Consider the following 14,309-nt stretch of genomic DNA (forward strand, 5'->3'; position numbering starts at 1 on the left):
ACAAATTCTTGTTCGCCAAACAATTAATTTAATAAGAAAACAAGAAATACCGGCGCATGGCAATAAAGTAAAATAGATTGGAGAAGTTATTCTAGAACAATTGGATTGGTTCTAATTTCCGGATTTTTTAAGTTAAAATTGCCTTTATTGCAGGCACGTTTGATAATTCTTCCATAAATAATTAATTATCATTTCATTGGAAATATTTTTGGTTTAAAAATTTTAAAATTGTTTCCTTTCTGGAAGAAATAATACAGTATTGAAAATTTTACAGTATTGATAAAAGATAATCAATTTTAGTAAAATTTAACTCGTACCTTTTTTGAATATTCGTAAATATATTTTACATAATTTTAGATATATCCTGAACTTTATGGAAATTAAAAATTTCCGTCATTTAAAGAAACACGGTACTCTAGATTATTAAATATCAACGTAATCCAATTGGATAATATTCCTTCAAAATTATTTTTCATCGCTTGGAATTTCTTAGTGGACAAATTAAAAAATACATATACATAATTAGATGTCGTTCTTCGTTGATATCGTAACGGAGGATTCCTTTTACGAGAATCTCACGTTGGGTGTAGTGAAGATTCTCGAGAGTTTCCCATACGTAAAAAATGTACGAGTCGACCGTAGAAACGGATGTGAGACTATGGCCATTACTAACTGGGAGCAACGTCATTGTGTTACGCTCCCGGAAAACATTAGAAACTTCTACGCTGCAATCGACGGTTTCCTGCTTCAGTGGAACCTCGAGATAGCAGGTAAGGCCCTCTTACAATTATCCACGCATTTTCATGATGCTCTTTATTGACTTTCATTCGCAACTATTCCTTCTGATCCTGTACATTATTAGTGGTTACATGACATTGTCATTTTCACTGTTTTAATATATATATATTCTTGCATCTATAGTTTCTTGCTATGTAGCTATGATTTCTCGGATCTTATCTTCTATTTACTCCATTTCTCCTCAAAACAATTATCCTTATATAATTCTGTGTTGTTTCAACGAAAATTATCCTTTTTTCACTTTTCTTTCCAAAAAATTGTTTTTTTTTCTTGCTAGAAATAAAGATTTCGATTGTTTTAAAAGAATGAGTAGCTATTAATTCTGGATAGATTAAAAATATTCAGCCCTATTATTCAGAATGAATATCAAATACATAATGATTAATAATTCATGGTTGAAATAATTGATAGGCAGTTTGAGGGGCTACAGATGTTAATTACTTTCATCACCGAAGTCATACAATCGAAAGCAATTATTTAATATTGTATTTACATATTCATATCTATGGATATTTTCAGATATTATAATAGATCATATACATAAAAATGCAATTAAATTAGAGATCCTACATTGAATGAAAACAACTACATGGTTATTAATTATTATTCTCAAATTATTCCCCTGATATACTTTCTTTACACAGGTGAAGAATTTCCTGTAGGACGTATGGAAATTGGCACGCTTTCCTCTCTAAAGCGCTACGCAAACAATCCCAAAGATCATCAAACAGATTCCACCAAACAAGAACTCGACACTGACACTCATAAGCCAGATAATGAAGTTACTTCCAATAGCATAACTGACCTTGAAAATCCAAATTCAATTAATTTGCAAGGAAATGACCATAGTTGCAAGATGTTTGAAATCGCAAGATGCTTCCCAGAGAGCGGAATGGCCAAAGTTTATTTATTATATCGCATGAAACATGAAGAAGAATCACCAACAATCTGGTTGCATCGAGAAGACACTAATAGATGGTATCATTTGGCAAATGATTTCACTGTGTATTTCCGTATGATGCTGGTCCATTTGGGTTTACCATTGTGGCAGTCTTGCGTGTCTGGTTTGTCTCTGCCTCCATGGGTCGAGCAAGTCTACTTTCTCATAGGTCCTCATCTACTTCCTTCCGCTGTTGAGCCCACGGAGACCATTTCTACTACCATATGGAATAACGGGCCCATAAATGTTATCGATCCAGCAATTTTTAAAGGGAAGGAAGGAAAGCAGAAGAGCTCCAAGAAAAAGTAATTTGTATGATCTTTTGGTGTTATTTGGTAGTAGTTATTAGAATCTTTATAGCTAAATGAAGTTCCCAAGTAGATAAAATTGATATTCAAGTTTAGTGGAATCTCTTCTAATGAAAGATCTTGTTGTACTTTGCAAATGAAATCTTTCATAATCATATTTGTATTGCTGTGATAGAATAGAAGCCTGCTATATAATTATATAAAGAAATAAATATTGGTAGTAGAAGACTAATACAACTCTATTGAATTTCAGTGTTTAATGTATTTTACCCGTAGTACGATTCGAGTAATAATTATCTTTCTCTCTCAAAGAATCCGCTGGTAGAGTGCAACGAAACTCTCCAAAATTCTCTTATAACCCAATATCTCTACCACCCACAGTTCTCCCAGCAATAAATTCTCCCTAACCCCTACCATCATAATACCATATTTCCTTTCTACAAACAATATCCTCTTCATCCAACCACCATTTACATTCTCAAAAAAGCTTATTCCACCGCATAAAGCAATCAGTAGAAATAATATACTCTTTCCCCTTTCTGTTGCAATTGGCCAAGCAAATGACGAAACCACTCGGATGAGTAGGTTTATTTTGAGAACTTGAGATCATGCGATGCTTCAATATTTTAGCGTTACCCTTAGTCACGTGAGTCAATGAAACGAAGTGGACACTGCGCTTTGTTCTGATCTATTGTTCGAAAGCGATGGAGGAAGATTCAGAAAAAATATCGATAAAAACAGAAAATTTTATACTTTTCTCCTTTTCGTCTATTTTGTAGGCGTCCACGGAGACCCTTGGCTTAGTTGGCACAAAGCTAACGCAAAAACACTAAATGAAACGAATTGGCAATACGCCCTCCCCCGTTGGCAAACGTGGACGTCCACGGGACGCAGTCACTTCGTCGCCGTCCATGGAAACTATCCGCGCATCTTTCTCTCGATTGTGGCCAGTGAATTCGGATTGCAGCTTTACTGGCATCCAACATTTCCTCTCTTTTCCTTCTACCTCCCTCCGTCTTCTGGTTCTTCTTCTATCGCATATTCGATTTATCCCCTAACAATGCTATTCATCGAATCCGCCGATCCGTTCACGTACAAATCTTCTTCGTTTTTTAATTAGCTTCTCCAGGTACTGTTTCCAAAAATTGTTTGCATGGCAAATAAATGATCATTTCAAATGTTGAAATTATCAATTCGAATTTATGTCCAGCCTACAAATGTTATGTTGATTTTTATGTTAGTTCTCCATGCATAACAAGCATATTTTCATATTTTGGGCAATCTGTTGGGCAAACTGTTCACGCCAAGTTCTTTTTATCTGTTCTAGACTTTCGAACAATCTGAAAAAATTCTGGGGTATTTATGGAAGTTTCCACTATATTATATAGTCCATTTTTAATCGAAACGTTTGAAGGTTTCTTCGAGAAAATTAGAATTTTGGTTAGAAGAAATGCACGTATGAAGTTTTATAAACAGTTCAGGTGGTCTGTATTAAAGGGTTGAAGTTGAAATTCTTAATAAGTTTCATTTTATTTAATTATCGTGATATTTGATCTTTTCTTCTGCGAGTTCCGTATTAATAGAACGTCCTCTTTCGGGTATGGTCGTGTATTACGCTATTCGTCAAAACTTCTGCGTTGACTTATTAAGATAAAGGGCAGATCGAAGACAAGAGAGGAAAGGCAAACCTAAATATAGCTTGTTAGAGGTAGAGAAAATCGATTTATACATAAAATAAGTATTCGTATCTATACTTAGCCCTGGCCTCCCAACGCGAACCACTATTCGATTAAGACGCCTTGTGCCATAAAATAGTTAAGACGATCGCATAAAAATCCTATGAAACCGCGATCGTGTATTCCTTTTGCATGATTGTTCGAGTCAGGTTGCCCGTCCTTCGATAATCAGTGAAATATTAGCGCATAGTTAACGCAATGTATGTCGACACGTTCAATGCAAACTTGAAGGGTTCCATAGAAACTTTAAAATGAGGTCAAACAGCTGCACAACGATATTTAATTACACAAAAATAGCAATTTCAATGAATGATTTGCGGTTTTGTCGTTTCTATCTTGAGATATTTGACTGAATATTCGCCATAAATTAATGGTGATTCACATTGCATATTATGAATTATGATACAATTAACTCTATACAGAAAATTATATTATGTATATAAATTTTGATAAGATTGATTCCATAGCGATCTTAATAAAAGTTCTATAAAGAATTTGATAAATAAAACTTGAAAAATAAAGTAATAGCATAAATGATTCACAATCAAATACTCTAGCAAATATACAGTAATTCATGAAAGTATTTGTATTATTATAAGTATTTTTATAAGTATAATATGTGCGTTACACAAGACTTTTCAATTTCATTAGCAGAGTAACGAGACATCACGATTACATGATCATGATATCATGATTACAATGATAGAATTTCAAACCAATGTGGAAATATACAGGATAAGTCATCTAACTCCACTACTTGAATTACTTAGAAACTGTTGATCATATGAAAAGATCTTTCAAGTTGTATAGTATCAATGGCTAGTTTACAATAAATATCCCGTAATAATATTTGTTTCAAATATTACCAATGTGATCATGATTCATACATTATACAAGATCTTTTGTGTAGTATACATAATATATTTAAAAAATCTTATCAAGTATTTTTCAAATATTTTCATGACCCACTATATAAGAGGGAAGAAACATTGTATTGTATATATTTTGTTCAGTTTCAAGGATCGCTCATCATAAAGGATGTTAAACCTTGTTAAATCAATTTTCTAAGCGTTAATTGCTTTATAATTAACGTACCGCTGTAGTCTTCCGCTTTTCGCGCTTCTTCAACAGGATATTCCTCACGAGCATCGCTCGCAGCTGAGACAAGTAGACCCCGCACATGTCCATTCTGCGAGATATACTTGTCCTTCTGATTTCTGCAACAGAAACGAGAAACAAATGAATCGGTTTTGAAAGAGAAGAACATATGGGCCTGTTTAAACTAATTAATACGACACCTTGGTTCAAGTGTGCTTTAGTTTATCTTAATGATATTTGTAGTACTGTATTACGATTCTGTCAACACTCGTGTCTACTTAAATCTTACAATTTTATTCAAACCTCTAAAACATGCTACTTTCCATAGATTTTTTTTATTCTATTATAATTTCCATTCCATTGATCATTCCTTATTAATGACCTCTTTAATCATAAATCAATTCATCCGATTCCCTGATCCAATCAAACGTCTTTAAATCTTCCATGCTCTCCTTAATTCGAACAAATCCTATCAGAACACAATCGTCTTTCCGTGCCCTATTACAACGTTACCGATGTCCCTAATTACTAGATCGTGGATCTTTATGCGTTTATACCAAGTATAAACACATGAGAATAGATAAAAATAAATAATTTGAAATACATGAAATACTTATTACAATATTTAGAATGTAAGACACTTCTCACATAAATTTCACTTTTTTATCAATATTTCTAAAAATATGAATTTACATATATTATCTATTAGTTACTAGAATCAATAAAATAGGATCGATAACAACTAGTCAAGATAGTACAGACAAACAAAATATTTGTTTAAAACACGTGATAGGTTCTAGCCATTAACTGGAACAGGATATTTTCTGAGGAGTCACTATGCTTATTTTTAGCTAAAGGTTTTTAGAATTTATCTGAATACAACTGTATTACCATATTTTATTAATGATGTAGTTCTAATTTTTGATAACTCAAGGAACGTAACGCAACATATTATACCTGCCTAAGAATAACAGAATAGAACTGTTGTATATAAAACTTCTGAATATGAAACCTGTACCTCTCCTCGTTTTTTAAATAAACACAATTTAAACGTTGCAATTTGCCTTCTTACTGCTGCAAATTCTTCCAATATATAATTTCCTCCATCTATTATCATAAAAAATTTACTGCATTTTTTCAAATCATGAAAACATATCGCAACAGAGAATGAAAGTAATAATCTAAGTGAACGGGGATGATAGTTTTATAGTGATTAAATCCAACTATTCAAAACCTTGATTTAAATCACTATGATTATTAGTCGTGTTAAAAGAGATATCATAGAATATTTGGCTATTAGAAAAGGAAATCGTGACTCAAAAAAGATTAGGAAATTATAGTTCTCGACTCGAGGGGATTCATATTCCGTGGTATCGGGCGAACCAACCGCGGGAAAGATTCTTATTGATTAACATCCAGCAGTGGCGGTTTGGCCGATGATTGGCCCCCGACCGTGACGAGAGTTTTCACTTCGACGTTAGAGCTCTTTGTTGGAAAGTCGTCTGCCTGTGCCACATACACGTTAGTTATACAGATACAGCTGCGATGTGGTCGATAATTCGTCGTTTGCACTATTTAAGCGTTCGCGCGTGTAAGAGCGAGCAATATGCCACCGAATATGTCAAGGTCTTCGTCATAGTTCCTATACATATTATTGACCTATGAAAAAAAAAAAAAAAGAAAATATGGTTCGTTAGTCGATAAGAATATGTAGGAAGAACCGGAAGTAAAAGGTGTAACTGCAATAACTAGGTACATATGTGGGATCGAGAATAGAAGATATGGATATGGAATATGAATCTTGGAAATCTATCTCTGATGAAAGTCGTGAATTTAAACGCGTGATTTATTTGGTGATTATCATCGGTGCTTCGTCCGCGCATTTGATAATGGATGATAAAATATTCGTACGCAGTTGGTAATCTTGCAGATATATTATTACGTCTTCAATGCAGGAATCAAAGGCGTAAAAACCAAGTATTGTAAATGTATTATAAGTATATATTATATTCTATCGTATAATAGAAAATTCATTTATATTAGAATGCCTTTATATAATATTTCTTTTATGCATTATAAAATGTTAATGAAAATTGGATAATAGGCGTTTAGAAGATGTAAGTTTAGGCATCAATCCCATAAAAAAAAACTCACCTAGTTTTCAAAATCATTATTTGAGGCTTGTTGCACGAATTATAAACAATTTAATTTTGCGTCAATAGATATATGCTGGTAGTAAGGTATATCAACGAATCGGTTGATAAGCCTTTGCCTCTATTATATTTATACAATACATTTTTCTTATTTTATAATGTCATTCTGCAACATATAGTTTATTACGTATATTAAACCTTTCTTTATTAAGAAGTTCAATTTCAACACTGACTTTAATTCCAAATTACAAGACTATGAATTATTAAATACATACTTTCAGTGTTTCATATTTAATATAATGACATTTCAATATTTCAATGTTAGCGTATATATATATATATATATATATATATATATATATATATATATATATATATATATATATATATATATATATATGGAAATATCATAAGAGAAGAGGTTGATAATATTAGAGCATAATTTAATCGTATAAAATAAGGGACGCATAAGTACCAGGATCTTTTTGTGAGTGGAGCAAATTTATAAAATTGTAAATATAATGTAATTTAATTGAACGTCTTTTCAAATTACTCTATTTTAAAGCATTACTGTCTACACTCTTGTTGGACATCTCAGGGTTTAACAAAATCGTACAACTTCCCCCACGCGAAGCATTGACTACGTGGATGGTCGAGAATATTTTCCACGATCTATCTATTATCGCTCTTTGGGCAGAGAAAGTTAATGTTAATGATGTTTGAACTAGTTTGTACGTAGTCTCTACATAAAAATGAATTAAATCTGCAAATTGATGGATAGTGACGACTAGAAGTTTGGACAAACCAGTTTCATAGATTTCGAAAAAACGAATTAATAAAAATTATTTTCGCTATTAAATATTCAATGGATTGATTTTTACAAAGATAAAAATATCTCTGCGTGTTTCGGGAATAGTATTAAATTATTCTTTTCGGTGGCAGTTTTTACCGAAAAATAACTGATATTTTAGTATTAAAAACATGATTTCTACCAGATAAGCAAACTTTAAAATATCTACGTAGATATCAAGTTTTGCCATCTGGCTAGAAAAATCATGTACAAATAACGCCACCATGTTGTACATAAAGTAACGAGAAAAAGATGGCAATTTTCAAGATCGCATATGATACAATTATAATTAATGCGCAACGATAATCAACGATGCAAACAGCCGATAAGAAATTCTTCGTGCATTCTTTTCTCTATCATCGCATCACAACGCGGCTGTTACGTAACACTGACTTCATTCTACGTGCAAATCGAGCTTCCGGCCTTATCAAAGAACTCTTCTTTATTGTAGTCGGGAACTTCTTTATGCAAAGATAAGTAACAACTTTTTAAATCTTCAAACATAGGCTTATTGTTATAAATCGAGATCCAAGCGAAATAAATCGAGACCAGCGAATCATCAAATTTTTATGCAAATGTATGTTCATATGGATACAAATAAAAAAATAGAATTTAAGTAAAGACGCGTTTTACCTATTAAACATCATAATGGTAATTCTATTCTAGTTATTAAAATACAAGATATTATTAATACTTTGTAACTCTTACGAACTTTATCACTATTATCGAACGAAACTGAATTATTTAAAAAGAGATTTGAAAATACAATATCAAAGGATAAGAATTAAATTGAAAAAATAGATACCTGAAATTACGATTGCACTTTCCCACTCTCTTTATCTAAGAAATATTTTAAATAATTTTGTGAGTCGTGTCTCATGCTACGAGCTACGAATAACTGACGACTAGTTGTTTAAGTAACTATTAAGTAACTATACAGCTGTCAAACGTTTACATTAATAACAAACAAAAAGCTTCGATACGTGGCAATAACACCGATAACCAAGCATTTAGAATCTAATTTAACCGATAGATAACGAAACGGTAACACGTTCATCGTCAAACCATCGCAAAAATCAATATTCCCTTTCTTTACACTTGTTTGCGTAACAAAAGACCTGTTTTTTCACGGCCGAACATTGCCATGGCATCGATAGCAATTTTTGTGCCACTTTCAGAACTGTATTTTTAGATCCTTTTCGCTCTACAAAGCTAACTACAAAATCAAAAACATTCTTAAAAATCCTGCTATAAAATATTGCTAAATGCTGCTAAGTATTGGGATAAAAGATTACAATTCTTCTAATATTCTTTCTAATTCTTCTAATTATCCATCGATTTAAGACGTCACCTAACATTAGATTATCAATTCCCACAAAGAAGATCTAAGAGATAGATGTCTAGAAGAAATTATCAAATTAACCATAGTATTAAATTATTATTAACCATATTATTAACCATAAGTATTTAATTATAATAATTAGAATTTTCACCTGTAATAGTCATTGTATATTGAATCACGATCTGAATACTGCTATTTCCAAAAAAAGACCAAATAAACGTTGCAAGTTTTACTAAGAATTCAATCATTTTATTTGTTACGACTTAATGAGATTTCGATCGTAAAGCACATAAAAATCCAAACCTCGATTGCTATAGAGTATCTTAAAAAAGAAACCATTGACTTTATCCGTTAACAACACCCTACTCGATAATAAAAGAATGAGGTCGTTCAATATCTTTCTACCAACAAGGAACAAATAAAAATCCCGAAAAACAGAAAGAAGAGATTAATCCCACGTAGCCGACTGACTGACGCAACAAATGAAAAAGCAAACAAAGAGGAGAGAAGAATTAGTTTGTTGGGGGCGTGGAACTTACGTGAATCACGTGCTGCTGGACAGTTGTATCGAAAAGGGCGACTCTAATCGGCCGTACCCTCTCCCTGATCGAAATTAGCAGAGTAGTCGATGTAGTCAGAGGTAGCAGTGTCGTGGCCGTTTCTACCGTACCCGATTCCGATCGATCGTGACTCGTGAGCGGACGTACTACAAGCTGCGACAACGGCATCGCGATGAACGACGACGGTGCAATCGGTGCATCGCCGGTATACGTTTGTAATGCCGCTGCTCCTGGCCATCCTCGTCCCCGTCACCGATTATCCGTGATTTTCCCTTCGCTGTAATTCAACAAATACCTTGGGTTTATAATTGCACTAATAAGATAGATAATAAATGACGGAACGAACGGATGAATGAAACGTAACGGGGAAAATATTTGAAGATAAGTTTAGTTGTAGTTTTGTTTTATCTCTGTAAACTATGTAAAACCAAGTACAATTTCTAGGCCGTCAGACTGAAATAATTAAATACATACATGATTTTACTGATAACTACTTGCAGTTGGAATTCAACAAGGTGGTCTCCATCGTAGGAGTATAGTTTCGAAATCGATAATATTATAAGAGATATAACGGTAGGCTAAGACCCACTGTTCGCGAAGTGACGCTTCATAGACGCGTGTTAGAAGCATTGATGCTAACAGTACGTTTCCATGCAACGGTCATTGTAAAGTAATGTGCATCCGTTCACGAAATAGCAGCGAACCGTTTTCGTCATGATGACTGGCGTTAACATCGTCAGTAACGAGGCGTACGTTGCAGCTATAAGTGACATATAAGATATCTAATATCTAATATGAAGTGATACATAGGATGAAAACTTGTTCCTCGTCGCTCGGTATTTTAATATTTTAACAACTAAATGTATCTTAATATACGCTTCGTAGATTGAACACCGTCGTAGACGTATCGTTACGTCTAATAGACTATGCTTAAGCCGAAACTGTTTCACTTTGGAGCAACACGGTGGATGAACGTTGCTTTCATCCTCGTCTCCATCCAGGGATGAAAGTTCCTCCAGAATGGAACAGTGTAGATTCGGTTTTACGCTTCTGTGAAGCGGCGCTTTATGGACAATGGGCCTATGGTTCAATCCTAACTGGATTTGATCCTCTTACTAGTAAATTCCAGATTTTTATAGAAGTTTATACTTTAAAAAGTGGAACTGAAATAGAAGTTCGTCTTATGTATCTATTATGAGACTATAAGGAATAATATTCCATTTTTAATATTTTATATATTTTTTTATATTATATGTATGCATTCTGTGCATTGTCGTATATTTAAATTTCGCATAATTGCACGAAAATCCGCAGACGACTACTTGGTATATCCTAAAATAGTTCCTCTTCATCGGCATGTTATACGATATACCTGCTTAGAGTTTAGGCTATGGTTAACGTAGATGCGTGTTCTGCCGAATTAAATATCTGAAAAGTGATGTAACTACTCGTATAAGAATCTATATACATCTATATACACATTTGGTGGATGATTCAAACGTGCCAATTCATCAGAAAATGCATCGACTGTATCCATTTTCGAATTAAAAATCAATTATTTAGTATATGGCTACATTTTATAAATTCTTGTGCAAATTAAATAAAATATCTTGTACACTGGTCAATAATCTTTACAGACCTCGATTTTCTCGCAGTTTGCTACATATATAACAACATCACAAATAAAGTGCAGTTTCCTATGGATTTTTATACAATATTATTAAAAAAGTAGAATCTTGGTAGGAAATTGTTTAATTTACTAAGCATTATAGAAGACGTTGTATACTTTGAATATTTTATATATTTTTTCATATTATGTGTGTTCTATGCAATTTTTCACTGTCAAATTTCCTATGAATGCACAAAAATACGCAGTCTAATCACGAGATGAGAAGAAATTGGTGGTAATGGATTGGTTCTTAATTTTTTCCTTAATGTTACGATACACACAAAATAAGTTTATAAAATATGCGTATAGACTTATCTATGATAACTATAAACACATTGAACTAGTTTTTCTTTTTTCATTGGACAATGAATCGTCGAACTAGATATCTTGTTTATAAAATCTTCAAGAATGCCGATTATATCTGACGATAAAAGTGAAAGGTAACACTCACGTTTGGCTACGATAAAATCAATCCAATCCTCAGGCGACGAACACAATTCGATGAGGAAGCGAGTCGGGGGCCAAGGGGTCGACGTGTTTCGGGATGGACTCTTAGTCCTTCCGGTTTGCTCCATCCATGTGGGCTACGTTCGATTGGAACCAAGGGGTTTGTCTTTCATCTACCAACAAATAACAACGAAAAGGCTCTTTTACTTACTCGTTATGGCTCGTATCAAAGAACGTAGAAGCTTTGTTCCGCGTCGAAGGACTTAATGGCCGAAGGAAAGTAATTTCGCGAAAGATTGAAGTCGACTTTCGATACATAGACATCGTGTAAATGCTGCAAGGCGAAGAAGAGATATGATACGACGGAATAAGCTAATAAAGAAAGGAGAATTTCAATTTCTAGTAGAATGTTTTAATTACGCGACATCTTTCGCCGATGGTAAAAATTCCTCGTCGACCTTTTACGCGGATGTTTAATATCACAAACAATTAAGAACCGATTTACCAAAGGATGTTACGTCGATTATTTTTTAAATAATGGATTCTACGATAGAGGAAGAGGAAACGCACGTGGTACCAGGCTTATTGAGAAAGCACTGCAGATGGTGTGACACCTGGTGAGATCATCGTCGATTCATCATTGGAATAATATAGATGCAGTGATCGTGCATTTTACGTTTAAACCTTGGCAAACCTCTTTTATGTTTGACTCTTAATACGATATAATTATTGAATTCAATGAAATCATTTGCACACATCATATCTTATATTAGTTTTATGCGCATTTTCATGAAATGGAATTCACAAATTTTGAAACTTCCTGTATTAAAGGTGGAGATAATCAATTCATATATTTAGTTAAAAAATTTCTAACATTTTTTATTTAATCTCACTAGTATTTAATTAACATTTCATTAATATTTTAACATCATCTTTATTATTAACATTTAATCATTATATATTAGTATATTAAAATACGAACAATACAACTGAAAATTGTCAATATAATTTCTTTTATTCTTTAAAATATTGTTAAAATACAATTAGAAACAGGGGGAAAATAATCCACGGATGTCACGTACACATTCAACAAAAAGTCAGCACACGAAACACGCCACATTTCCTTCGTCCCTGAAACTTGATTCATTCTGTTGAATTGTGCGGAAACGCGAGACTCTAATTGTCTTGATTCGGTATGTTATATCTTCAGCAAACCGTATTTCGCCAGGAATTCTCTTAAAGTACTTCCTCCGTGAAAATATAAAAGATACCAGAAATAAAAAATCTGATGGAAAAATGAAGAAACAAAGTCGAAGAAGCTTCACAAATTTAACAAATATTAATCTTTATATCGGTGTCGACTTTTATATTCCGTGAAAATACGTGAAACTTCCCACTTTATTATTTTTAATAATAACAGCCTGCATTGTTTATGGAAAATAACGAAAGAAAATTTCATGTAAATTTAGTTGCATAAATTTGTTATGGAAACATTATAAATATTAAAATTTAAAAGTTAAAAAAGCGTAATATATTTCTAGAATTCGAACACTGAAGAAATAATTATCAATATATGGATAATATTTATTAAAAACTTAATTCTACAGTAGAACTTATAGCGAATTGAATTTCTTTTCTTCCTCCTTTAATTTCTATAATAGATTAAAAATAAATTACTTTCCTTAGAATAATATCGTATAAGTATTTCTTTCAATTTAATGAAAAAGTATTTTTCTTCCGTTTTTCAATTGCTCTGACTAAAATATTTAATAAGAACTCTTTCTCTAATAGCTTCATTTCCTTGAGATTTCATTTTCTTTCCATCACTTCTTCATCGACCTATTCTTACACACTATCATATCGATAGCCAGTCTAATATCATTTCATTCCTTATACTTCGCTGTGAAACTACATACAATTTCTGAACTCATATTTATATCATAGTTTCTTCCTATTTTTAGAAATAAGACGCAGTCACAAGGTTAACAAAAATTCATTAAAAAATTATTCTATTACAAGGTATCCCATTTCTGTCGATACTTACAAATGTAGATAAAGTAGAGAAGCAGAAAATCGAAAACTCTGTAATTGCAGCCACCGATACCTTTACCTTACTGGTATTTTCTTTTACGTCTTATTTCTTTCAAATTGAATTCATTACGCATATTGTTATAACAGTATTATGCAGAGAAATAAAATATAATTAGTGAATTAATTTCTTTAGAGGAAAATTGTAAAAATGTAGCTACAAAGGAAATGAAAAAGACTTTGCTTGTATTTTGTGATCATAATCATGATCTAAATAATTAGATTTGAAAATGAAACGTTTAGGTTGGTTAGATTAACGCTTCGGTTATAGTTAGAATGATTGAGTGTGGTCGTCACAATCTTTCGCCATGAATCGTGAC

At 32.6% G+C, this 14,309-nt stretch overlaps 2 protein-coding genes across 3 annotated transcripts in view; one reads left to right on the forward strand and one right to left on the reverse strand.

The window, feature by feature from the left end:
• Positions 1-14,309, reverse strand: part of LOC100645517 (cholesterol transporter ABCA5) — a 35,403-nt gene that overhangs the window by 11,455 nt on the left and 9,639 nt on the right. For both annotated transcript variants that reach the window (XM_003394420.4, XM_048404233.1), the window contains exons 2-4: positions 11,906-12,074; positions 9,765-10,062; positions 4,878-4,999 (exon numbers count right to left, since the gene is read on the reverse strand). In XM_003394420.4, the coding sequence (XP_003394468.3) occupies positions 4,878-4,970 (93 nt within the window). In that variant the 5' untranslated portion in view covers positions 4,971-4,999; positions 9,765-10,062; positions 11,906-12,074. The remainder of the gene's footprint in view (positions 1-4,877; positions 5,000-9,764; positions 10,063-11,905; positions 12,075-14,309) is intronic.
• On the forward strand, positions 512-2,293 carry LOC100646820 (tubulin polyglutamylase complex subunit 2). Its single transcript, XM_003394431.4, has 2 exons — positions 512-770; positions 1,443-2,293. The coding sequence occupies exons 1-2, from the start codon at positions 527-529 to the stop codon at positions 2,045-2,047; spliced, it is 849 nt and encodes a 282-aa protein (XP_003394479.1). The 5' UTR covers positions 512-526; the 3' UTR covers positions 2,048-2,293.

This window comes from Bombus terrestris, chromosome 3 (genome assembly GCF_910591885.1).
Source record: "Bombus terrestris chromosome 3, iyBomTerr1.2, whole genome shotgun sequence".
Taxonomy (NCBI): domain Eukaryota; kingdom Metazoa; phylum Arthropoda; class Insecta; order Hymenoptera; family Apidae; genus Bombus; species Bombus terrestris.